The sequence below is a fragment of the Hyaena hyaena genome, unplaced genomic scaffold (assembly GCF_003009895.1).
Source record: "Hyaena hyaena isolate Hyena2069 unplaced genomic scaffold, ASM300989v1 scaffold_1164, whole genome shotgun sequence".
In the NCBI taxonomy this organism is placed as follows: Eukaryota; Metazoa; Chordata; class Mammalia; order Carnivora; family Hyaenidae; genus Hyaena; species Hyaena hyaena.
This window is the reverse complement of record NW_024081798.1, coordinates 330,126-357,751: the sequence shown is the minus strand read 5'-3', so window position 1 is coordinate 357,751 and position 27,626 is coordinate 330,126. Positions and strand designations below refer to the sequence as shown.

Below are 27,626 nucleotides of genomic sequence, written 5' to 3'. Positions count from 1 at the left end.
AAGCTTAGGAAGTGCTTTCTATATTCCCCTCATTATCATTTAAAAGGCTCAGAGAAATCCTATAGTAAATTGCCCTGTTGAACCTTGTTTAATCCAATACTTTCCAAACTAAGTTGACCGTGGAAAGTTTTCTTTCTCTTTATTTCCTTAAAAAAAATACCCATTAGCATCTTTCAGAATTAGTTTTCCATGAAGTGCACTTTGAGGGATCCTAGTATGGGTGATTGTTGGGAAGCAGGACATTTACCATCTGCCTTCCATATTACATGAAGGAGGGTGAGGCTGGAAGCATAACCAACTCAGGGCTCCTCCTCCTAGGAGATTTGGGGTGTAGTAGAGGAGACAAAGCATGAACTCAACTAGGCCCATGTCTCTGACCCTAATCATAGGCTGTGTTCCTTGTAAAGAATACCACAGATGTGATCTCCTCATCCAGCAGGGTCTTCCCACTCCAGACCCCAATCCTCAATGTGCCTCCTTTGCCTGGCTCATGGCCTTCATCCCTAACCCAAGCAGACTTAGCCCTCCACCATGGCCACTATGGGTGTGTGAGGGAAGCTATGAGTGCACCTCTCCTCTGCAGGGGTCTGCTTCTACAACCTAATGCTACTCCGCAGTTGTTGATGTTATTCATGGGCTTCTCAGATTGGCCCACACCACAGCTGCCTGGAAGAGTGGCACCAAGAATCCTTTACTATTTAAAGGATACAAGCAGCTGTTCCAGGTGCTCTGGCTGCTGAAGCTCTCTGTCAACAGGCCATACTCACCTTGTCGTGTAACTGTTTTCATAGTAACACAGACCCACACGTGAGTCTCTACCAGCAACCTGAGCTATGTTGAACAGATCTACTTTCATTTTCCTAACATGAAGAGGTTCTCTCTAGCCGCAGTAACAGATAGTTGAACTCATACAGTCCTTGGAGGACCCCTCTGATGATGAATTTTCAGCCAGCAATATTATACGATCCCCATATTGCACTTTCCCCCACTACCCGACAGTGTGGTCCATATGAAATAAGACTGAAATATCCATGGAGATGGCAGCTCCTACTTCTCTCCTTGGAGGCTCATGGTGATGGAAAGGGAGTTTGATTTTTCTGGTAAAGTTAGTTATTTGAATTTTGGGCCCAGTTCTTCATTATCTATCACTGTTGCACCCATATACACCTACTGTACCCTTCCATCTTACTATGGTCCCATCATAAGACTTATAGAAGAGTTTCAAGCTTTGATAGTCCTGGACTCACCAGCTCTGCCAGTGACTCTGGTAAGTTAACCTTCTTCAGCCCTCAATTCTTCTGGAAAGTGAGGGTGTTGTCATCTACTGCATAGATTATAACTCAACAAACCACTGCTGCACAGACGCCCTAGTACATGACAAGCACTCAATGCCTACTTTGCTCAGTCTTCTCAATTTTCCTTCAGATCAGTGTTATCCAAGAGATTTTTCTGCAAAGATAGAAATATTTTAATTTTTGTGCCGTCTGACATGGAAGCTATTAGCTGCATGTGGCTAAGTAGCACTTGAAACGTGGCCAATGCAACAGAGAAACTGAAATTTTAATTTTTGCAGGTTTATTAATTTAAATAGCCACACAGGACTAGTGGCTACCATATTGGATGACACAGCTTTATGTAATTCAACTAGCAGTTTTTAATACCCAGGGTATCTAGAAGATGAATTAGAACTCAATCTGGGGGTTCAGTGTCCAAAGCTTGGGATATCTACCCTCAATAGATTTCCCTGTGGGATTCAATGGCATCAGAAACATAGAGAGCTTCTGGAAATAGGGTTAAGACAGGGGCAACTGCTATGCTACTCTGCCTCTGAGGCTTGAGGAGAACTAACATACCCATTTACTGGATGTACTCCTCAGGGAAAGGAGACTGGGGCTTCATAGTATTTTAAGTCCTTTCATGCCTGAAGGAGATGTTATGTATAATGGGAAGGTGTCAAAAATCTTGTCACAGAAATGTACGAGGCCCATGAGACTCTTTCCTACTCTATTCTATACAATTATATCCACCTTTTCGATCACTGGCCCAGATATAATATAATGATATTTCCAAAAAGGTTTTAGAACCTCTCCAGTTAGCAGACCATATCACCTAACCTCATGTGAAATCACTTCTTCCTTAGAACTAGCTAAATTTATAAATGTCGAGGTCTTGAAAATGTTAAAACCATTAGAGATAGAGACTTGGAGAATTTGGGGAAGGGGGGGTGGGAGTGGAATGTAAATTTGGTGAAAAATTAGAATAACATGCAATATTTATTTTTGTAGTAGAATTTACATATCTAAAATCATTTTGCTAAGAAGAAACATAAAATGTATTATGTATAACTTGATTTGCTCATAAAATTATCATTTAGGTAAAATTAGAGACGTGAAGAACTGGAAAAACAAAATGGAAAAAATAGGAGAGAACAGATTTTTTACTGACTTATTTTCTTTATATATTTATTTAACAAAAAGCATCCTAAGGGGGAAAAAGTTCCTTCAGGATGTTCTTTCCTTCCTTCTTTCCTTCCTTCCTTCCTTCCTTCCTTCCTTCCTTCCTTCCTTCCTTCTTTCCTTCCTTCCTTCCTTTCTGTTTATCCCTCTTGGGTCTTCACAAAAACTCTCCTGTTTCAATGCAAGGCAATTTTCTCCTCCTGGACTCCAGTGGACAACAGTGAGCTCCCTTAAACTAACATCCTCCCAAGTTACATTTATTTGGAGATTTCTCATGTGTTTCTCTTTTATAGTTGAGCATTCCTAATTTTTCACATCTTCTCTCCCCACCTGCATAAATTTCCTGCCACTCTCCCCCTCTACTCTCAAGCCTGGGGCTCCAGAGGGAATTAGGTTTGCCCAGTTGTCTGTTTCCATTCGGCTTTTCTGTGGATTCATGGATCTTGTCCATTTGGTCCGTGGGTAGGCTCTTGCTGGTTGAGGGATGAAAGAGAATAAGAACTCTAATCTTACTGACTCATACCTCTTAAGTGTTTATTATGTGCCAGGTACTCTCCTAAGCACGTTATATTCATATTCCATTTAATCCTCCCCCAAACTCTCAAAGTACAAAGCTATAATTATTCTGTTTTATGGATAAAGAAAGTGTGGCTTAAGGAAGGTTGAGTAGCTCGCCTGAGGTCATGCAGCTGGTGAGCTACTGAGCCAGCCTCTGAGCCTGGATTCAAACCCAGTTTGTATGGCTCCAATCTTTGGCCTACAACCCAACCTACAACCCAACAGTGCCTTAAAACATAGGACTTTGTAGTTTAACATTTTCTATACACATTAGCTTATATGATGTTCAATGTAACAACTTTACTGGGGAGATATGGGAGAAAGTAGTATCCCCATTTTAGAGATGTGCAAACAGGACGGGAAAGATTAAATATCCTGCCCACAGTCACGCAGTAAATGGTGTTAATGGTATTCAAACAGCATGTTTTCTGACCTGAAGTCTATTTCTGTCACTATACAACAGTTGGCCTGAAAAAGGGAAATGTCTTTGGAACTAATATGCACACATATGTTATTGGAACTAATGTTATTGGAACTAATGTGCATGCCCCCCTCCCCACACACACACTCGCAAACTTTCCAGACTTGATGCAATGAATCAGAGTTGAGCGGAGGGGAGGAAGCCTGGCATAGTGGATTTCTACTGCTGTCCTGATACCAAGTTCATAATGAGGATCGAGAGACATGAGGAGAGAAGGCTTCTGGCCTTTCTTGCTGTTTTTATTTGTTTCTTCTTTTAAAATTCTTTTTTATGAGGCTGCCATAAAAACACTCATTAGACAGTGTTGATTTTCATTAATGTTGATTCTCCAAGAGCTTAATCAATCTTCTGTGACCAATGACCTCATTCCCATGGGAGAAGAAAGCTGTTTAACAAATTAGCTTTACAGATTGTAGGTAAGGCATACAGATGTGAGGTAGCCTGTGTTGCCAAAATAGGACGTGGATTAGTGGTTTAATATGCACAAAAACAATAGCATTAAACTGTCTCTTTGCTGTTACCCAAACGCATCATTAGAAAGCAGCTGTCCTCCTTCCCCTCTCTCACCTCCACCCCTCCTCACTCTCCTTCCTCGTGCTCACTTTTGCCCTCTGTGAAATCTATGCTTTGAAAGCACCTAGAGGCGACAGAACATCTGTGGTTAGTGGGAAGGGAACACAAACCACAGATGCACAAAGGAAAGCAGGGGGTGGGGGGAGATCAGCCTAGTTACCAGTGTTGACTTGGAGCCTAGCAACTTCCCTAGGAACTGATTATTCAAGGTTGGCAGGAAGAAACTTCACTCCCAAATCGTATCGTCCACCCAGGAGTCACTCTGCTGAACTTCCACTGTTACAGAGACTACTTGCTAGGGGTTAACCAAATATTATGTCTTCTCCAGGTGGGCTTTCCGAAGAGGGTATCTCCTGGTTAGGGAGCCCCATCCGTTGCTGAAAGAAGCCCTAGAAGCCTCCATGATAGGGAGTCATGGGCCTTGGGACAAAAGCATGTAACTTTTTCTTATAGGACAGGGTTGCTTCAGTGTGTCTTGTGGCATTGACCTCCCCACTAAAGCCTCGAGCTTCTGCCATCAGTGCTGCTGGGCTGGTCCACACTCTGCAGTGTGCTTCTGGACTAGAGTGCAGGCCCTTCCTCCAGGAGCCTCCAGAGGAACTGGAGTCAGAGCAGCATGGGACACTAGCTGCACTTTTACTTCCAGAAGGCTTTCCCAGCTGCCAGCCTGTTTTATCTTCTTAACGCTCTGATGTGGACAAGTAAGGACAGAGTTATTGTTCTTCTGTGCTGGAGAAGGCTGGGCCCAGAGGCATGGGTCCACAGTGGCAGGCTAGGTTCTCTGAAGATGATGTCTTCAGTGGGGAAAAGGAAAGGAGAATGGTGCTCCCTCCTCTCAGGAGACTAGCCAGAGGGCTGGGCCGAGAGGGCACATTGGTGCTTTGGCAAGTGTTTTTCCCCCCTCTTTCTGGTTTCCCCCTTCTATCCCTCAGGATCGAGCACTAAGTGAGCTGCCCTGCTGGCTTAGCCTGGTGAGGAGTCTCCATGCTCTGTTTCCAGATGTCTGATGACAGGACATCCTGGTTCTTACTTGAGGCCAGTCTTTGAGATGTCCCAGCCTCCAGGTGCAATGCTGTAAAAATGTGCTGGAGAGCCTGGAGTTGCTCACAGCCCCATTCAACACACCCCTCCTTGCCAAGGCCATGTCCCCAGATGGCCTGGCTTATACAACAGGGAGTCTTCTCCCTCACTCCCGCCTGCAGTGCATCACATGTCTAAATTCAGGCCATTGTTGTCTGCTCTGCAGCCACACACCATAGTGACGGGGGCCTGGCCTGGCTGCAGAATCCTGCAGAAAAGAGCTGCAGTGGTCAAGGTGGGAGAGGTTTCAAACCCAGGTCCCCGGGATTGCATCTGGTTGCTCAGAAAGAAGTTGGTCATGCCAGACTTACTTTTTGCATGCCTTTCTTTTCACTCTCATTTAAATTGATCAAATATATTTTGAGTATCTACTTCATGCAAAGCCCTGAGGAGGGCCAGACAAAGATGAGTAAGTAAGAGTAAATTCCCTGACTCTATTCAGGGCTATAGTCCCTGACTTCAGTGACCTTTCTTGTTCCTGTGAGGAGGCCCCTTTTGCCTGTGGTTTTATGGATATATGACGACTTCTTCATTTCTGTAAGAGCTTCTTGAAGCAGTGAGCCTGCAGTTCTGTGCGTCCATGCTTTACTCCTACAATTAGCATGCTAGAAATTTTATTAGTATCTAGCACTGTGCCCATTGCTTATTTGGCCCTCGGTAATTATTTGATGAACAACAAATAAATGGACTTCTATGGGAGGGTCGTATCTCTTTCTGGCTCCTGGGACTAGGGTCCCTTTGGATCAGTTACTACAATTTCTTGAGTACCTGCTGTGTACGAGACACTATGCTCAATGATTTAGACATACCAGCTCTAACCTTCACAACATGACTACGTGGTGGATATTTTTATTCCCAGTTTATAGATGAGAAAAGGGAAATGCAGAGAAGTTAACTGATGGGGTCAGGGTTACATAACTAGGAAAAGTCAATCCAGAATTCAAAACCACATTTTTCTGTCTTCAGAGACCCCCCCTCCCGCCACACACACATACACACACACACACACACATACACACACACTGTTTATGACCAGGTGGAATAATCTGACCATTAGGCTGGGGTTTCTACCCATTGGTTATGCTATAAGAAAAGTCAAACAGTGAAGGTAAAGTTATAGCCCAACTTCCTGCTGGGACACTGACATCTGGATGTAGTTTGGAATCACTTCTGAGGAAGGACTGTGACTCCTAGACCCAGCCGGGCTCCTCTCTTCCTCTGTGGCCCTGGGGAGCCCTTAAGTCAATGCCTTATATGACCTTCTAGAGGATCACAGTTGCAAGATAGGGTAAAAAAGAGGAATTCAAGCTCTCTCCTTGAACAGGGGCCCAGACTTGAATTGAACTCAGATTCAGACATTTCCCAGTGGTCTTGGAACTGCTCCCCAAGAGCAATGACTTTCAGCTGAGCTGTCCCTTGGGCTAGAAGTGAAGCAGTGACCTCAAGGTGAAAGTCTCCATATCCCATTACCAATCCAATTACCTGGTGCTTGCAGGTTAGATGGGAACTGCCAGACCGGAACTCAACAATGGATCATTTAGTTCTGTATCTTGTCTCTGACAGTAGTCAGACCTGAGAGCCTCACTCAGATGCATCTCATTGTCAGTCTGCAGACACAGCAGCATGCTTTCCTTTAGATGAAGGAATAGAGCCAGTCATGGAAAAGGCAGGCAGCACAGAAGCCCACTACATTACCATAGCTCCCATCCAGTCCCAGCCTTCATTCTCATATTCATTAGTTAGTTCACTGAACAAATATTTACTGAGCAGCTACTATATGGTAGGGCAATGCTAGACACTGGGTATACAATGATGAACAAAGTCTCTCCTCTCATGGGCTTTCATTATAATGGGAGAGTTCAGGTAAGAAATACTTAAGCAAATGGACATATACTATAACCATCATTCTAAGTAGGAAACAGCATGATAAAGAGGATGGAGAGTGATGGGGAGTTGGTACTCTGGCTATTGGGTGGTCAGGGAAAGGGAAGTTCTCTTGGACAAGGTTACATGTCAACAGAGGTTTGAAGGCACTATAGGGGCATGAGAATGCTATTTGAGGAAAGGTGCATGGGAGATGTCTGTCTTTTGTCTTCTGTGTTGGGGATTAGGAGACATCTTGCTGCTAGAAGCAGAAAAGTAAGCAAGTGAAAAATAGAAATATATTCGAGTTTTGAGGAATGGAGGAATAGCAAGGTGGCTGATGCAGTAGGGATGGAAGAGATAAATAGGGAGGTAGAGATTATTCCAGGAAGGCCGTAGGGGTCCAGATCATGAAGATTTCATGGGCCAATATATGGACTCTGGGTTTTATTCTGACTGACATGGAAGCCATTTGGAGGGGATTGAATTGTATAGACTACATAGAAACAAAGTATTCATTAAACATGTCTTCAGATAAATATTTGTTGAACCAAGACATGAAATACTTGTTGGATGATTGAAAGAACAAATATCACCGAACCACACAAGTGACTACACAGAGACGAAGAGTTCCTAGAATAACACACTGTCCATATTTGCTCATAAGAGAGGAATGTCTTCCCACTGAAAAAGTGATTTGCTGTGAGTGACTTTGCTTTTCTTCTTCCAAATGGAGGATGAGTCTTGGTGTTAGGAACAGAAAAATAGAAGGGTACATGGCAAAAATAGAAAGCATGACATCCAGTATCCCTTTGGAAATGCAGTAATTTTCCTGCTTTGACAGGTAATGACTACTCCTCCCCTCTGATTAATGAGATTGTTCTCCTCTTGATGCAGATCAGGTACCTCTTAGCAGGCTTGGCTTTAGGCACTCTTCACATGTCTTTGCCAAGATACCTACCTGCCCCTTGGCTCAGGGCCTGGAATTCCACATTAAAGCCTCATCCTTTTCTTGAGCTTGGAAAATTTCATTCTTAAGAATCTCCCCCCCAACAGAACGGGTGAGTAATCCTCTAATGTTGTTATCCCCTTTTTGCACCAGGTCTCCTGTTCAAATGTCACCATTTTATTTTATTTTTAAATGTTTTATTTATTTCTAGGAGAGAGAGAGACAGAGTGAGCAGGGGAGGGTCAGAGAGGGAGTCACAGACTGAAACAGGCTCCAGGCTCCGAGCTGGCAGTCAGCACAGAGCCCGACGCGGGGCTCGAACCCACGAACCGTGAGATCATGACCTAAGTGAAAGTCGGACGCTTAACCGACTAAGCCACCCAGGCGCCCCAAATGTCACCATTTTAAAGATATCTTTTTTTACTCTTGTCCCTGACTCCCTTTCTTGCAGGATCCACAGCTTCCCTCTTCCCTTATTCACAGTTTGACCAAGGAGCCTGAACCATGGTTTGCATTTCTCTCTATAAGACACCAAGTCTCTTGACCACAGGGATGCTAACATTCACCTGTATCTTCTGTACCCAGCACAGTACCTGCGCGGGTACTCAAGGCATTTTTTTCCTTCTTTCCCTTCTTTCCTTTTCATCTTTCCTCCCTTCTTCTTTTCTTGTTCTCTTACTTTTGTTTTTAATGAAGCTGGTAAAAATCAGTAGGAGGGAATGTTTTCAGTGTAACAAGTCCCTGGGCACATCATGTAGGTGCAAGATTCCTCCTGAACCATGAGCTACTTGGATGACTGGGTTTTTAAAAGAAAATTATTTCTATTCTCCAGCTACCATGTGATCACCACAAAACATTAGAAAATGTAGGTAAGTCTTCTGGATATACAAATCAGTTCTAGTCTACAACCCCAAGAAAACACCTGTTAATATTTTAATGGTTACCTTTCTGAGCTCTTTTTCTAAAACGCAGGCCTTTTACAGGACCCACTTGCTGGGCTACTTTCAAGAACCAGGGAAGTGAGGGAGGGTGTTGAGGTATGTATGCCAGAGTAAGGGCAGACATGCTAAGATGGCATCCATGAGGCTGCTTATATAGCCTGACTCTGACCCCATCCTCAGCATGTCTTTTCTCTTGTGACACTGAGGTATCCAGGCTGACCATCTATCTTGTGGGATCGAGCTGTCAAAATCACCACCAGTGTGGTATTCTAACTTCAAACAGTCTGGCACCTGGGCACTAGTCTTTCCCTTCTTGCCACCAGCATGCCACCTGCTTCCCAGACTTCCCAGTGCCTTCTATGTCTGCCCTATAAGGTCCCGGGTGTCTTTCCTACACATCTGACATCCTTCAGTCACAGAATACAACAAACTTCTGTCCTCACCAGGGACTTCATAGCCTTGACTCATTTACCCACCTGAATGTTACTGCTTAATTGACTGAGCCCATGAAAAACAAACCTGTGCTGATCGATAGAGAAATAATTTTGCAAATTGTGGGCATAAATCTTTAGAGATCTGTGTGCACTGCCATTTGTTAAAATGCTGAAAAGGTAAATCAATTTTCTTTATTAAAACACAATTGTTTCTCCTATTGCTAGTTAGGCGGGAGCCGGGAGGCAGGTCGTGGGGAGGAGCAGAGGGGGATGTTTGGGGCTGCTTATTTGCCCTTCATTCAGGGGTCATTTATTAGTCTAAAAAGGGTCAAGTGTTGGGGAGGAGATGAGAGTTCCAGGCTGGCAAATGCTTTAATGTTAGAAGAAAAAAGCAGCCAGGGTCTAGTGTGATGTGAGTAGGAAAGATTGGCTGGGGACTGTAGATGAGGAACTAAGAGGGAAACAGTAACAACAAGGGATCTCTCATCTTCATCATTCTAGAGTGGACCAGCCAGGGTAAGTTAGATTAATGTGGTGACACTTAAAATCTCAGTGGCTTAAACAACACAGTTTATTTCTTGCTTACACACATAGGCATTGTTGGTCAGTGGGGATTAGGCTGATGGAGGAACCCCCAGCCCAACGTGGCTGCTCAAACATGCTAGAGATAAATGCAGATGAATCACACATTAGTGAAATTAGTGTCTTCTGCTCCGTTTCACTGGCCAGGAGATGGGGATGGGAAGTGCCATGCTGTTAAACGTCCTGGTGGTGGACAGGCAGAGTGCGCTTGAGCACTTCTAATGTCCACCACACAGAGCAACCTGGAGTCTCCCTCTTATAGGGTCTTACACTGCAGAGTGATGTTGTGTTACCATCTGTGAGCACTGGGCAGAGACTACTTCTGATTCATCTTAGCACCTGACACATAGTATGGGCTTAAAAAAATGGTTGCTTTTCTGCAGCCAACTAAGCCAACTGTGCCTTTTCCCCATGGGTCCCGGTGTGCAATGGCTGCACACAGCAGCCTCCTTGGTAGTGTATGCAGCCTGTTGATTGTACGGGTTGCCCTAAGGGACCTTGGAGACAGCTTTTTCTGGTGGACATTGAGGTCTGACCTCATGCTTTCTCCAATCTAGGCTCCAGACAGTCATGCAGGGTGCCTTTGGAAAGCCCCAGGGCACAGTGGCCAGGGTCCACATTGGCCAGGTCATCATGTCCATTCGTACCAAGTTGCAGAACAAGGAGCATGTGATTGAGGCCCCGCGTAGGGCCAATTTCAAATTCCCTGGCCGCCAGAAAATCCACATTTCCAAGAAGTGGGGCTTTACTAAATTTAATGCCAACAAGTTTGAAGACATGGTGGCTGAAAAGCGGCTCATCCCAGATGGCTGTGGGGTCAAATACATCCCTAATCGTGGCCCCTTGGACAAATGGCGGGCTCTGCACTCATGAGAGCCTCAGCAGTGCCCTCCCCATTTTTGCCCACCAATAAATGCTGCTTCCTGTAAAAAAAAAAAAAAGTTTGCTTTGCAGACTGAGTTAAAGACTTGCTAAGCAACAAAGAAGGGAAGTTACAGAACTCAGCAGAGTGGTATAGATAGGTGATGGTACTATGTGGTACCATCTGTGGAAGCATCTTACCTTGGGTCTGACATAGGTGACTGCATTTGAATGTGCCAGACCCTGAGCTAAAATGTTTAAATGCATCATCTCATTTAATTCTTATCACAGCTTTCTCATTATCCTCATTTTGCATATTGGGAAGTATTTTCCTTCCATATTATAGATCATGATGGATTTTGGAGACGATAGGACTCTCCTAACTCCTGTCACCTGTCATTTCAGGATCAGGTTGTGTTAAACAACAAAAATTCATCTGAGTACATGTAAAGAGTAGACTGGCATTATTTGGTGATTCATGAGTTGGGAAGCATCCCATCTAGCAATAGAAAAGAGCTCCACCAATCTGTAGAGAAGAAAAAGTTTTTAAAGGTGGAAAGGGGGCCAGAAAAGGATATTATTAGCAAAGAACGTATCGTTTCAGGCAATGTTCTCCTTCTTTTTTTTTAAAATAGTTTATTGTCAAGTTGGTTTCCATATAATACCCAGTGCTCATCCCCACAAGTGCCCTCCTCCATGCCCATCTCCCCCCTCCCTCCCACACCCACTAGTCCTCAGTTTGTTCTCAGCATTCAAGAGTCTCTCATGGTTTGCCTCCCTCCCTCTCCTTCTAAATGGATCGAAAGGACCTGTGGGGGAGATTACCTCACGAGGGCTGAGCAGGTAATTCCAGGCTGTCTGGTTAAAGGTTACAGTCCTAGGTGCATTGAGACTGAAGGTAGGTTAGGTACTAAGTCTTGGTTTGCTGATGTGGGGTTTAGCACAAGTGACTCTATTTTGGGTATTTTCAAGTCTAGTGCTGGCCTTGGTTAAGTCACTTGCCTTTTCTGAGCCTTGGTTTCTTCATTAGCTTAAAAACAAACAAAAAAAAATCAGCCCAAATCATTCTCTAAGATCTTTTCACATCCTCTTGTTTCATGGAATTTTAATGGCTTGCCTCTGAGTGCTTTGCACTTGGGGTAATTTGATAGCTAACCAAAGGACTGTGACTTTCTCATATCAGTGTGCACAGAAAGTTACCACTGAGTCACACCTGAGGAAGAGCAAAACTCAGAGAAGCACAATGCCATGAGATAAAAATATTGTTTAGCTAAAGACTTTCCTATGTTAACAAACTATCATCAGTGTTGAATTTCAAGAGGCGTGTAGTATCTACTGTGTAATAGAGACTATGCTCAGGAATTACCAGAGGAGGGAGGTTTCAGAGACAGAGCGTCAAGATGTATTTCATTAAGCTTCACTGCTATTCTCCGTATTTGGATGTTTATACTTCCCATCTCCCTTAAAGGACCTCAAGACCACCAGAAAGCGAAGTGGGGCCTTGACTACTCTCCTTCTAATTGTTCTGCTTAAAAGAGACACTGACTTATAATAAAAATCCTCTCGGCCAGAGCTAGGGAGGCTGGGGTTTTAGAGAGTGTCCTTTTGGATTTAACATGACAGAATGACAGAACCAAGGGTTTAGTGGACTGAAGAGCACAAAGACATCTAGTGCATGGTGGTGGAGTAGGGCACGGCAATGTGTGTGAGTTCACCCATTCAAAAGTCCAAGCTGTCCTGTAATTCCCCTGGACCAGCATGGAAACAAGCTCACAGTTCTTGGATATTCACTCCATGCCAGAAACTGTTCTCAGCAGTTGACAGGCTTGTTTAATTTAATCTTCTTATAATCAACACTTCGCAGAAGAGAAAACTGAGAAACAGAGAGTTTAAGGAACCTGTCTAAACACACACAGGCAATAAATAATAGAGCCAGACTTTACAGCAAGGCAGTGACTTCACACTCTCAACTAATGTTTTGCAATCTGTGTGGGGCCAGATCACTTAGCATGTCACATGAAATCGTGTGGTGCCCATGTAGGAATATAAAAATAGCATATAGAAACCATGGGGAGGGGGTTTCGTAACTCTTAGGCCCCAGGAGCCTGTGGTAGCTATTTCGCCAGTTTGTATGATTCCTGGGCTCTCTCCTCCCCACAGTCCTGAGAGGCAGGAACTGTGTCTCTATCATTTTTTTCTGTTTCCCTCATACTAAACAGCATCGGGTACATATTAGGTGCTTATTAACTATTTGCTGAAAGAATAAATCTGGTTAGATTTGGAAAATATGAGGATAGGGTATTGATTAATATAAAGGATGGCTAATGAAAACCCAAATATCTGAGGGAGTTGTCAGTAAAATAAAATATGTTTTCTTTTTCTTTTTTTTTTTTTTTCCTTTCAACCCAGAGAAAAGAAGGGCTGGGCAGATATAAGAATGGTTTGTACTTTCAGAGGTTTTGATAAAGATTTTGACCCATTTAACAAAAAAGTTCCTTGAGCATTCACTGTGTGTTTGGTGAGCACTGTTTTTTTTTTTTAAGAGAGAGAGAGAGAGAGGGCACAAGTGAGCTAAGGAAAGAGAGAAAGAGAGAGAGAGAAAAAAATTCTACAAGAGGTAGAAAGAGGGAGAGAGAGAGAGAAACGGGGCTCACCTGAAGTGGGGCTCATGTTTTTACCTAGAACGAGGCTCAAAATCACAAATCGAACTGTGAGATCATGATCTGAGCCAAAGTCAGTCAGACGATGACTGAGCCACCCAGGTGCCCCTGGTGTGCACTGTTCCATGCCCTAGGACTACAAGATAACGGCCCGTGCTTCCTAGAGCCGAGTTGCTAGTGCTTTTGGCACAGGCGTAAACGTAGGCTGCGGGGATTCAGGATTTTCCTTGCTGAAAATAATGAACAGTGGGAGGTGTCATCAGGCCTGGTGTTAAGTTTCTCCAGATCTTTAAAAATAGGAGAATTCTTGGTTTAGAGGCTCTGCTCAGAGACGAAAGAAATCAGCTCACGTGTGTATCAGAGGAAAATCGCTAATGAGATAAAGGTAGTTATTTTTACGTTCTGTTCTGTTTTTTCAACAGTTTATAATGGAACCCCAGGGATCTGTGGGGTTGCTTTTCAAACTCTGGGAGCCATAGTAGGGGGAGAGGCCAAGAAGGGAAGGCTTGGAGAGAGGCCCAAGACTTCTGACTGCACTTTGATTGGAATAGTTTGGTTTTGTTCTGTAAGTTTGAGTTCTGTATACAATTTCTCTTGTGAAAAATACAAGGATCCTGCTTTTTCAAGCAAACAAACACAAATGGCTTAAAAAGTAGCAGTTTTAGGATTTTGCTTTGTTTATTTCTCCTCTCATAAGCACTTACAAAGAGCAGGGAGGGAGAGGGAACTTTGTTCCTCCAGAAATGCTGGAAGGCTCTGATGAGAAATTGGCGGCTCTATTGATTTCCTAAAACAAAACATTCCCTATACAGATGTGCAGAGGACAGCCTCTAATTGACTAAAGGGAGGAGGCTGGACTCCTTGGTCAAGGAACTAGCAACAATAGGCAGGTAGAGGAGGAGGGAACGAGTGTTTTCCTGAACACAATATCTAGACTGAGGGGAAGTAGGTTGGAAGGACATTGTCAGCAAGAGGTGGCTGCTGAGGTGTGCAAGTGGAGGCTGCAGAGATGGGCCCGCCTGTCTCTTTAGGCTCTGTGAACAGAGAAATGTGGTGGAAAACTAGCCTTTGAGGGGTGCCTGGGTAGCTCAGTATGTTAAGTGTCCGACTTCAGTTCAGGTCATGATCTCTAGGTTTGTGAGTTTGAGCCCTGAGTTGGGCTCTGTGCTGACAGCTCAGAGCCTGGAGTCTGCTTTGGATTCTGTGTCTCCTCCTCTCTGCCCCTCCCCTGCTCGCTCGCTCTCTCTGTCTCTCTCTCTCTCTCAAAAATAAATAAACATTAAACACATTAAAAAAAAAACTAGCCTTTGAGGTAGAGCTGTTGGGCTCTTACTTACACTATTAATGTCCATGAGGCTGTTGGCATTTTAAAACTTCCCCATTTATAAAGTGGTGGTGCCACACCTCTTAGTATTTGAAGAAGGATCTATGAGGCTCAACACATTTTAGCTGAAATAATTTTGAAGCAAAACAAAAAAAAAAATCTGTTGTAAAGAAAGTCATTACTAGAGGGACTCCTGCCTTTCAGAAATGTCCCCTCTCCTGGGGAGACATAAGACAGAGCCTGTAACACTGGTAGAGAGAATAGGCAGTCAATGCTAGTGTGTGGAGAAAGTAAGCAGAAAGCATCCTGGAGGAAGGGCATTTTCTCAGATGCATGGAAAGGGGTATGTATGAATTATTAAGAGGTATGGAGTCCAGGAGGAGGCAACTGAGCTGAGCTGGAATCGAGGGCCTGGCATCAGGCATCATGGGGAGCCACCTGTCCATCCATCAGCCAAGTGAGGAGAGTGCTCTGGGACCTGAGAGGCTCTGGATTTGCGGTGAGGGGAGCGCCCAGGTTCCACAAGGACTTCCTGGAGACGTCAGGAGAGACGTGATGGAGGGTTCTGGGAGAGCCTGTGGTACCAGCTGACAGGATAATGGAGTAGTGGGTGAAAAAAATAAAGGAGAGGAAGAAGGAAACCCATGATAAATCCACCTTTCAGAGATAACCTCTCCTTCTCAACGCTAAAGATTACTTTTCTCCCCTTCGCTTTTTCAAGTTCATTGAAAATGACACCGAGTTGCCATTTCCCTTCCCACTTGACCCGCTTCCCACCGGACTTCCTGACCTTTCTCACCAGGGCTTCTTCCAGCTCGTTCTTTTGTGTCTGTGGTCGTGGATGTGGAAAATTATGGCGAAGAACAGCTCGTGCTGGTTAGAATCTAAAGATTCTGGACGGAGGGCCTCTCCAAGGAGCAGCCCCTAGTCCCTGATGCACTCATTCCAAAATGCAATGCTGATGCAGTGGCACTAGTTTCTGTCTTATATCCTCCTTTGCATTTTGTTTTTTTCATTTCTTCTGTAAGTACTTACGGTTCAACTTCTACTGAACGATGAGTTTACATTTGTAATATTACCTTTACATGTAATGTAGATATGAATTATTATCTGCATTGTAGTGATGAGAACCCCAAGATTCAGAGCACTTACTTAGGATTAGCGTCGGGCTGCGAGTGGCACAAAACCCCAAATAATAGCTATTATGTAAAAAAAGAAAGACATTTATTTCACTCTCAATTTTAAATAATGTTTGAAAACAGGCAGTGTGGGGTAGCATGACAGCTCCATGAAATTGCTAGGGATTCAGGCCTCACCATTACTAGGTGTGGCTGTCATCCAAATAGGTCCATGACGGCAGCTAGAAAACAGCTCCAGCCATTGTATAGATATATTCTAGGCAGTGGAAAGAGAAATAGGTCAAGAAGAGGCAAATGTCACACAGCTGCCCCTTTTGCCTCATTAGCTGGAACGTGGTCACAGCTAGCTTCAAGAGGGACTGGAAAATATTGTCTTCATTCTAAATGGCCATGTGCAAACTAAAATCAGGGCTTTTATTATTAGTAGGGATAAAGTAGATAATAGATATTGGGGTACAATGCACATGTATCTTTCCCAGAGTCCCAGACCAGCGAGGGAAGAAACTTAAGCCTACGTTTTGATTTAAGTTCCAGTGCTCTCTTCAGTGTGTGGGGTGGGCCAAGGGGGTTGTACTAGAACCCCAATCAAAAGATACGTTTCACTTTCTGCTCTGAAAGACTAGTGTTTGAGAAATCTAACTTATGAAATATATAATAAACTGGTTTTTTTTTACTACTTTATTGACTGTTTATGAGTATCAAGAAAATCTGCATTTATGTACAGTGAATGCATCAGGAGATCAAAAGAAAGGAGCGTTTCCATGTGGGCTAGAGCTGCCAAGGACAGTACCAGGGATGAGAGGGTAAGGCCAATGTTGAGGTCTGGCTTACTGTGTATATGGAGAAAATGTGGTCTCTTTGATGGGGAGCATGTTGAAGATGTTGGTTTCTTTGGAGAACAGTGTGATTCTGACATAGGAACTGCTGCTCAACTGATGTCTGAGCTAAGGCAATAAAATAAAATAAAACAGGCCTTTTCTTCTGCACACATATACTCAGAAACCTTTTCCTGCAATAACAATATCTATCCACAAACCCCTCTTGCAGTGATAGTAATGGCTAACATTTAATGAATGCTTATGTGTTACTTACTCGTTCCTCTCAAGGTCTTAAGGAGGAGGAAGTATGAGACTTCCATTGTATAGTCAAGTAAACTGAAGTGCAGAGAGATTTAGAACTTGCCCAAGATCATGTGTTTAAGTGTTAGAGCTAATGTTCAATTCTAGGCATTCTCGTTTCCAGAATCCGCCTTTTCACGTGAGGTTATACAACCATTCCTGCAGCAGCCTTTGTCGTTGGGAGTTTATACCTATAAAGCTCCAGACTGAGAAATGCTCATGCTGTAGGACAAGTAGTTCCATAGAACACAGGGAGCCATATTAACAGGGGCTGAGGTCAAGGCCAATATCATGAGTTAGCCTGATCTTGAGAGTTACTTTGCTATTGGTTTGCTGTTTCCTTATGGGAAAAATGATCAGCTCCAGGCTTTTTGCCTAATTCTTCTGATTCTAAATCAAAAATGAGAATAGTGAGGCCCAGAAACTTGGCTAAGTCTTTGGACCTTCCTTGACCTTAGTTTCTGTACTTGAGTGCTCTCTGGAGTTTCCAATTCAGTTCTGAGCAACTCTGCTGCACTGTACAATACTCAAGCCCTTTCTGATCCCCTTTCTTTCCATTTATGAAACTCTAAACATGGAACCAAGACCGGCTCAGGATGGCAGCAACAACACCGTTCTATACAGCTCTTACACCATAATGCATGCAGTGTGAGGCTCTCAGTGAAGCCTACACTCCCATGCCCTTAATCTGCACCATAGAGACAGTCTGCACCATTTTACTCAGCATTTGTTAAGCACCTGCTATATGCCACACGTTGCACTATGCCCGGAGACACAAAGGGGAATAAGATACTGGCCTCAGACACTTCAGTCAGGTAGATGTTCTTAACCTGAAGTCCATGAATGGTTTTCAGCACATCTGCAAATGTCCTAAAACTGTATACAATATTTTGCATATTTGCCAAGATTCGCATATTTTCCCCTAGGGGCAAATTTCATACTTTTCATCAAATTCTGTACTGAGTTGGTAATCCAGGAAAGTTACAAATCACTCACCATGTGGTCAAGACAGAATCCAAACAAATATTCAGAACATAGTAGCAGAAGTTCCGTGTCAGAAACATGAATGAACTGTCATTGGATATAGAAGCAGGGACATTCATGCTCCCACCAAGGCCTGAGGTGGATCGGCGTCCTGCAGGGATGATGTGAGCTGAGGCCAAGGGAATAAACAAGGACTGGATAGGCAGGAAGGCAAGGAGAAGGGCATTCCAGGGTTTGAACTGAGGGACCCAGTGGGTCAAATTCTTCTGTCCTGAGAGAATGCACATCCGGATTTGGATGCTGGGTATATAGGCTGTGAAGACTAGCATGGTAGGAATACAGAGTGTCAGTTCTTGAAAGTCGGTGCCCAGGATGCATAGGGAGGGTGGCTCTCAGGGATGGTGACAGTTGGGACTAGGTAGAGAAAGACTTTCTGATATGTCCCTAATACTGAGCAGCAGGAATCTGACCTCTGGAGACAGGCTGCCTGAGTCTCAGAGAAGGTCAACTTCACATCTCAGCTTCCTCTTGCTGAAAACTGGGCTTGATATTTGATAAATAAATCATGCAATCTTCCCTTCACACCCTGCCCCAAATAAAAACATCCACCGTTACCACCACTTCACAACTGGCCACTGTGGGCCCCTGACAATCAATTACCCACCGGAGATGAAATTATTGTTTAATGGCTCCTGGAATGGGCTCCCACTCTGACATTCATCACAATCAATAATGCATCAGCAGGGACAAAAGAAATTACCTGCCTCCTGCTAAGTGAAAGAGTCCATTTATATGCAGCACAGCCCCTTCACGCCTATTGAGCAGGCCACCACAGGTGGGTTTCCACATTACAGAGCTCCTCACTCCAAGGAGATGGGGAAGTAGGCTCTTGGGTGAAAGTTGTGCACATTGCTACTTACTCAGGCTCGACAGAGTCCAGGCAGGTCTTGTGGGTGGGCCACAGACCAGTATGGTGAACAAACAATGGTGGCTGATCAAACTTACAATGAACGAGCTGCCACTCTCCCTTCCCAGGCCTGTTCAATGTACATTGCATCTCCATGTTTTTCTATGGAGATGATAGGACATAATTTCCTTTTAGATGTTTGTAGGCCACTGGGGCTGGTGTCTGGTGAATCCTCAGTCTCAATTTCCTGCAGGATGAATACAGATGAAATTTTCACCTCTTATATCTTAGATTTCTCACCCCAAAGGTGGGCTTACTAATACTGACATCAGAGGATAGTGCTGAGGTTAAATGAAATATCATATGTAATGAGTATAACAGGCATCCTCCTGCCTTCCTGCCCTTATCTGGGAAAATATTCTACAGTTAGTGAGATACATCCTGATATTACTGATACAATATTGGTGAGGTTAACTGAAAGAAGGATAGATCAAGAGAGTAATCATGTTTAAATTTCAAGTCCCAAAATCTTGGAGAACTTCCATGTTATTTCACTCTTTATATACCAGCAAATACTATGGAGATATGAATTCCACCATTAGATCAGCTCAGAGATATTTTAACCAGACAAGAATCTAAGATAAAAGTTTTCCTTCCTTCCCACTCTCCATTTGTTCACTTGTTCATCTATTTGAATTTTATGGGGTGATGACTATTGGTCAGATGTTATATCGGTCCCTGGGGATACACAGATAAAAATACACTATCTCCCCCCTCTCCCCTAGCCCAAGAACTTGCAGTGTGGTGGAGAAAAATAATTCTGAGGAGATGATCATGAAGTGAGTACCAAGTCTCCTTGGGGAAGTGTGGAAGACTTCAGGGAGGAGGTGATGCCTGGGCTTACTCCCACTGGACGGGTAGGAGTTTGATGGTGCACAGGTGGGAGAGCCCTTAGGGAAATAAATCATGATTTCCCCCACCGGTTCCTTACTTTTTCCAACAATTTCAATATTTTGTGCTGTGGTCAATTTACAGGTGGGTAAACTTATCTAAGGGAGGCCAAGTGCTTTGTCTGAAATCGCAGAAAGACTAGGGATACAGCCACAACTGGAATTCACGCATCCTGATATCAGCCTAAGACTTTTTAATGTTTGCTGTGCTCATGTGCCATATACAGAAGGAGCAGATTCACTTAGCGTGGGTTGGCTCTCATCAGGACCTACGCCCTGCTAAGCAATGGCGAAGAAGTGGTTGACAGAAACGTGAAAAAGACCTTAAGGCAAGACATGCAAAACATAAAAGCAGTACCATACAGTAAGTGGTTTAGAAGAGGTGTAGCAAAGTGTGAGGATGCACAGAGAAAAGAACAATCAACATTGAAGGGTGAAGAGAAGGTTTTCCAGACAAGATGGCATCTGATAAGTTAATATCAGCTATCTTTGCTGGCATACCTTAGTTCACCTCATGGTTCCCTTGAAGTAACAATGAGTTCTAAGACTATACGATTTCCACATTGCCCTTGTTTGTTACGCAGCTGCCACACCTTTTTGACATGTGGGCTTTCTGACCAACTAACACTGAAAATCACTCCTTCAGCTATATCCTTAACCCTTCCCTGTCTGTGGTTCCTTTTGAGCCTAAGTCTGGGTTCTCAGCAAAACTGAAGCAGCAAGGCATGTATAAATGCAGCACTCTCTGCCAGCATAAGAGTGTTTTATTATGATTAAAAAACGTTTTTTTTTTCCTTAAAACAACCAATCTATATTGGTAATTATGTGCTGAGGTCCATCGGCTTTGTGCTCTGAAGGGTGCAACATTATTGTCAAGAACCCTTGATTGCTTGCTTCTTGTTTTACAATCTTGGTCTGCACTTTAGGCTCCATCCGAAACATTAGTGGAGAAACCAAGAGTGAAACAGTGGTAAATCCAAAAAACTTGGATGTGCTTCACCCACAGGTTTCTGCTTCCTTGAAGAGACAGGCAATGAGATGACTGGCCTAAGCACCCGCAGACATCTCTGCTTGATGAGAGAAACATGAAATACAGTGCATTCTGAATGGAGAGGTGCATTCATGAAGCAGACAAACCCCAAGGCAGAGACGCCTGCCTCTGATCATATTTGCTATTTCTGAAATCTCCTGATTTCATCTTGATATTATTTTCCCATAGGCTAAACATCTAGTGGTGGAAAAATTCCACCGTTGGACACTTATGACTCTGAATTGACATGACCTCATTGGTGCTCTACCCACTTTCTCTTATTCCCTTTTTCAGCACAAATAGAGGGGGTTATGTAGTTACAGTTTTACAAACCTGAAATCAAGTAAGTACATTTCTGTATAACTTGTTTTTCTCTTAACAATATATTGTATGAATCCCTCTGGGTCAATAGATATAGATCGAACAGGAGCACATTCTTTTTATTAGTTGAAAAATATCTTATGGTATGAGTGTTCTATGGGCTATTTAGCCATTCCCCTATTGAGAGGTGTTCAGTTTGTTTCTACTTGTAAAACTACCCTGTAATAAACATCTTTGTATGTGCACTCTTTGGCACCCTACTTTCATTTCCAAGGGCTAGGTGCTAATAAGTGTGAGTTAAGGTACAAAGTATATGCATATTTTGAGTTTTAATAGATCCTGTCAGACAACTGTAGCTACTCACATTCCCACCAGCAATGTTTGAAAAGGCGCCTTACCTCCAGGATTCTTACCAGGTTATCTCTTTAAAAATGTATGTACTTCTGGGGCAGCTGGGTGGCTCAGTAGGTTAAGCCTCTGACCCTTGATTTCTGCTCAGGTAATGATGTCATTGTGAAAGTAAGCCCTTCATCAGACTCCACACTGAGCATAGAGCCTGCTTAAGATTCTCTCTCATCATCTCCCTATGCCCCCATCTCTCTCTCCCTCTTTCTCTCTCTCTCTATAATAAACAAACAAACAAATAAATAAATAAAATGCAAATACTTCTGGAAAGGTCTTTAAATAGCCATCAGAATAAAAATGCCTATAATTTACATAATCTTTTTGCAGGTTACAAAGCACTATTTATCACATATATTATCTGATCCAATCCTCATAAGAGTGCTTATAGATGGTTTGTATAGAAGCAGAACCAGGCCTGGAGTAGGAAGTGATTTGTCCAAGGCCAGATATCAGAGGGGCATCAAATCTAGAACTGATGGCTCTGAGGGGCTCTCCCCTATCCCTAGCTCCTTCTTTAAATGGAAGTGTAAAATATTTGATCACAAGGTGTAGTGTAAAGAGTGCTGTGTCATGCTCATGACCTGGCCCTGCTACTAACTACCTGGCTGGCTTTGGGCAAATTATTTCATTTCTAAGAAACTAAGTTAGATTCTTTCTGTCATCTCTTCTAGTTCTCGTAACAGTGGCCTGAAGTCAGGCCGACAGATACTAACAAGGGCGCAGAAGCCTAAGGGAAAGGGAATCCTAAAGGAAGTGAAGTTACAGTAGAAAAGAATTTTTTAAAATCATGAAACACTTCACTTGTATATGGAAGATTAGAGCAATAGAGTTTGAAGTATGCCTAACATAAAGCTTGGACCACGACTCCTGCTGTGTATTAAGTGCTTACCACTGGGATTATTGATACTGATTATTTGTGGCCGAACAGGTAAACAGTACAAGCAGTTCTAGGCAGAAAGTGGGAAGAATTTGGTTTCTTCTTTCAGCAACTCTGGGTAAATATCCAAATGATCTTGGAGCATGTGTTCATGAATTTCTTATAAATGCTGGCATTTCAAGACTTTACACGTGCCAGGCAATTGGTGGCTTGATCTATCTATCTATCTATCTATCTATCTATCTATCTATCTATATATAGCTGTCTTCCCTGGAGGATGGTCATATTTTGTAGCAGGAGTTTATGGCAGATTCTTTAGGTATGATAAGCTTCAACCTGCCCAACTTATCCCTGAGGTGATTTCTAGAAGCCTTATGCTTAGGTTGAATTTACTAAAACTTCTGAGTTTTATTTCATACAACCTATTATCAACCCAGTGTCATCTATTCTATCATTTTTTTCTTTATTTTCTTAAAATTTTTAATGTTTATTTTTGAGAGAGAGAGAGAGAGAGAAAGAGAGAGAATCCAAGGCTCTGAGCTGTCAGCACAGAGCCTGACACGGGGCTTGAACCCATGAACCGCAGAATCATGACCTGAGCTGAAATCAGGTGCTTAACTGACTGAGTCACCCAGGTGCCCCTATTGATTTCCTTTTTCTGATTATAAAAGTAACACATAATAATTACAAAGGTATTTATAACCATTAACATGAGTGTAAATGACCTTCCAGCCACACTTTTTAAACACAGATGAGATCCTACTGTGTGTTTGTCTATGTGTATAATTTTGAACTCTGCTTTTTTTCACTTAACACTAGAACATCAGCAATATCTCTACTCCCACACCAGGATGAGACTTCCAGCCTTGCCTATCAGGTGCAGGTGGAGAAGCTGGAAAGAGGACGGCAGATGCACATTATCTTTCAAAACAATAACTTCACCACTGTTGAAATGAGGTTCCTTGGATCTTTGTCTCTTCGCAATCAAACAAGAAATTCCTCTTCCCTCTAGGAAGAGTATGGAGGGAAGGAAGATGGGTGTGTTTCTTTTTTTAGGACCGAGGCTGCAGGCTGGGAAGAAGGTTCTAGAATTTTCAAGACCATGTTTCTCTATGATCTTTAAGAAGAGCATATGATGAAATAGAGACTGTTAGCATAGATGCTCTGATTTGGTTTACTTCCATATGAAAGATTTTAAGGCTTGGGATGACAGGGTTGAAGACATATATTTTAAAATTTCTGTCTACCTGTGCAATTTAATTTTAAAATGGAATGTATGTGAAAATACTTTGATACTATAAAGTGACATCCAAATACCACTAAGATCATTATAGCTTATTAAATTTAATTTGGTTGTTTGGTGACCTCATCTTCAGTCTGTATTTTAAATACTTAGGTAGTTGTGAATGTTGATTAGTCCACATCAGTTTTTTCATCTGTAAAATGAGCATGATAATAATGCCTACTATGGCTTTTTTACAGATCAAATGAAATAATGCACTCCAAAATGTTCTAAACTAAAAAGTACTCCAAAAAAACCTATAAAGTACTGCTCTGGTATTATTAATAATAATAGTCATTATTATATCAGCCACCCTTCCTACCTTTCCATTATCTTACCAAGATACCTTTAGTATCTTCAGTCAGTTTCCACTGAGGAGTATTGGAGATGCCCCAGGGAGAGAAAGAATGAAACCTGCCTATGTGGTCTGGTCCAAGGTAGCTCCCTATATTGGTACTTGATGGATTAAGTGGAGAAACTGATAATACCCTTGGCCTGACATTCATGACCTCATGGCTGCAACACTGAGGATAAGTGCCTGTAGCTTTCTAAGCCATAGAGCCATATATAATATAAAACATATATGTTATAACATATAACATAAGACATGTGCATTATAACATGTATATACGCGCGCACGCACACGCGTGTGTGTGTGTGTGTGTGTGTGTGTGTGTAATGACTAAATGATATAATGCTTGGCACATCACCATGATTTATTAATAGTTACAATTAATTGAAGGTTATCTCTAGCTCTATGATATAAAGATAGTTGACACATGTTCTTTTGACAACAAGAATTCAGACTGGCTAGTAGAAGGACGTGAAATTGCTAAAGAATGTTTCTCTAAGAAATCCTTATGGATTCCATGATACTAAGTTTTTTTTTTTTTAACACATATGAATATTTATTAATAGTAATGCAACTGAACAAAAGCTGATCCTGAGCCACATAATTATATTATGGGACTTTGAGTTTTTTAAACTCAAGATAGCAGGCAAAGCACTTGAAACCAAGGAGTTTGGTGAAAAATAAGGTAAGGAACAAGTTTTTGGGTATCGTTTCTCTTTGTATTCATTTTGCAGGGGAGGAGCAGAGTCTTGCCTCTTGACTTGCCTGAAGCTGGCATTGAGCTTGGAATTCACCTCACAGTGTTCTCCTGGTTTGTTATCCTGTTCAGTCAGATTCAGACTCAGGGGTCTGTCCTAAGACTGCGGGAGGGCTTTTCAGGCAGAGGCTTCTGTTAAGTTTGGGGGAGGGAAGTTCTATCTGGGGTCACATTTCTCACAGACAAGATGCAGAGCCCTGGGAATTGAAGCAGTGTTTCTGAGCAATATGGGCAAATGAAGTTGGGGATGGAGGGGTGGAGCTGAGCAAGCAATGAGGTCAAATCTGGGAAAGGAGGAGAAGGAAAGAGAGGCAAATAGAAATCACACGGTGCTTGTGCTTAGCTGTGATCTAACATGACTTTCCCCTCTGTTGGCAAAGGGGGGCACATGATGTTAACATTCATTATCATGTCATATTCGATTGACTGCCAGAATTTATTATGCTTTCTGCTGTTACACACTGAATACTGACAAAACCCATTCCCTTGCTCAAGAAAGGTCTCTGCTTTCTAATCTTCACACAATAACAGGGAGGTGGAAGGCCATCAATACCAGAGTAATGAGTGTCAGAGTGAGGCCAGGTCTGTAGTACCTTAATTCCAGAAGCAGCAGGTAAAGGAGAGAAGAAGAGGCAATGAAGGGATATGTGCCTGCCTCAGGATAATGAAGCCCTGAGATGGGGTTGGGCGTCTAACTAGGTGCAAAGTGTGAGTGACGGGATTCCTCACTGTGTGTGTGTCAGTGCAGACAGTCAATCTTGTGGCAGCATGCCATCCCCTAGTAAGAACTGAGAATAGCAATACAGGAAAAATGAGAAGCCGTTTCCACCATTAAAATAATCCAGCTTATCAGTGAAGATGCATTTTGCTTAACTTGTTAATTAATTAACTCCAAAGTCATTGCCTTAGCATCTTCTATAGACCAAGCACTGTACTAAGCTTCTAGATTATAAGAATGGACAGACACAATTTTTCAGACTGGAGTAGTCCACTGGGCACTAGGAACAGGCAATCTAACAGCTATTGGACAATGTGCTAAATTTGGTAACAAATTTCATTGAGACACTTGAATATTTATTAAAAAGATTTATTTAAGACACTGAGCTAGATACTGGAAATATGAAGATAAATAAAACAGGATCAGTGTTTTCTGGGACTTCTCAGAAAGTGTCAGGGGGGTAATAAGCAGTGAGGTGTCTAGCACAGATCCCAAGTGAGGCAGAATAGGATGCTGGAGCAGACTCCTGGGGGAAACTAGGAACCAGGCAAATGTAGGGCAACCATAGTTCAGGAAGAGAGACCAGCATGTCAAAAGGCTCAGAGCAAGGAAAGAATATCTAATTGAGGGACTTGCAAGTACTGAACAAGCTAGAGCATTGAGTCTGTGAGTGGTGGTGGGTAGGGAAGACATCAATCCCACCTCGCAAAGTGCCAGCAGCAGACCTTGGGGAAGCCATTATTCCAAGCAACATTTGCCTGTCCACATTTCCTTTTTTAAATGTTTATTTATTTTTTTTATAGAAAGAAAGTACAAACAGGAGGAGGGGCAGAGAGAGAACGAGAGAGAGAATCCCAAGCAGGTTCCACACTGTCAGCGCAGGCCCTGATGTGGGGCTCAAACTCACGAACCATGAGATCATGACCTGAGGCAAAATCAAGAGATCATGCTTAACCGTCTGAGACACTCAGCCACCCCATGTCCATATTTTCTTATTTACAGTTCTTTTTCCCATTGCTCCTTCCCCACCTTAAAGTACATTTCATCTGAGTTAAGTATGAGGTGGGAATACTGATGAGTCCAAGGGGCTTACATTTGAATGAATACTCTTAAGGAGTATTCAGATCTCAGAACCCAGAGAACTGGGAGAGGCAGTACATATCCCCAAAACATCTCAAATTAACCCAACTGCTCATAATGCTCATCTGCTTAGGAGAGGTGATAACAGAGAAAGTGAATTCAGAGAACTGAGGTAAATGTGTGATTAAAGAAGTCAGACTTCTAAAGGCCAGAGCTGTGTCCTGGCTTGCTTGAATCCTCAAGGATAGAACTCAGACACAGATTCTTTCTTTCTTATTTGCAGAGAGAAAATTTGAGAGAGAGGTCTTGTATTTTACATTTATCTCAGCCCTAAAGAACATCATGAGGAGTCTAAAATATCCTTGATGGGGGGCCAGAGACTCAATGTTTTAAATTCTGAAGGAATAGTTCTCATATGGAAAGCTGGGGGTTTATTTATATTAGAATGATTCAGATTTGCTGGAGCCCTAAGAATGGGTCAGCTGAGGTAAAGTTATCTTACCAGTTTCCTGTAAACCTAAGGATGCATTTGCATCTTTGTTTGTAAAAATTAAAATAATCATTTACATACACATTTGCATTCTGTACAAACTGTGTACACAAGATTAAATTAATTAGTAGCTCTGATATGTAAGTTGTATCTAACAACTACCAACAATGTGGTATTGTGGAAAGAACTCAGGCTCTGAAGCTTTTGAAACAGAATTGGATCTGAATCCCGAATCCATCACTGGTTAGCTATATGACTTCTCTTGGAGTCTCAATTTATTCACATATAAATATAGAAAAAACAATTATCTACCTCACCTATCTATTGGTTAATGCTCAAATAGCTTCATAATAGATGCAAAATACCTAGCACAATGCCTGGCTTGAAGAAGGTATGCACCATATATTTGTTCTTTTGACAATCATGATTGTGGACCCAAATGAAAGCATGGAGG

At 42.7% G+C, this 27,626-nt stretch overlaps 1 protein-coding gene and 1 non-coding gene across 2 annotated transcripts; both read left to right on the top strand.

Moving 5' to 3' along the window:
- Window positions 1-10,294: 10,294 nt before the first annotated feature.
- LOC120224374 lies at window positions 10,295-10,427 on the top strand. Its single transcript, XR_005526552.1, has one exon. It is a non-coding gene; the product is annotated as a small nucleolar RNA SNORA70 (small nucleolar RNA).
- A 51-nt stretch (window positions 10,428-10,478) lies between these two features.
- Window positions 10,479-10,833, top strand: LOC120224372 (60S ribosomal protein L10-like). The gene has a single exon (XM_039222614.1). It carries the CDS (start codon window positions 10,488-10,490, stop codon window positions 10,788-10,790), a length of 303 nt encoding a protein of 100 aa, XP_039078545.1. The 5' UTR covers window positions 10,479-10,487; the 3' UTR covers window positions 10,791-10,833.
- The last annotated feature ends 16,793 nt before the right edge of the window (window positions 10,834-27,626 follow it).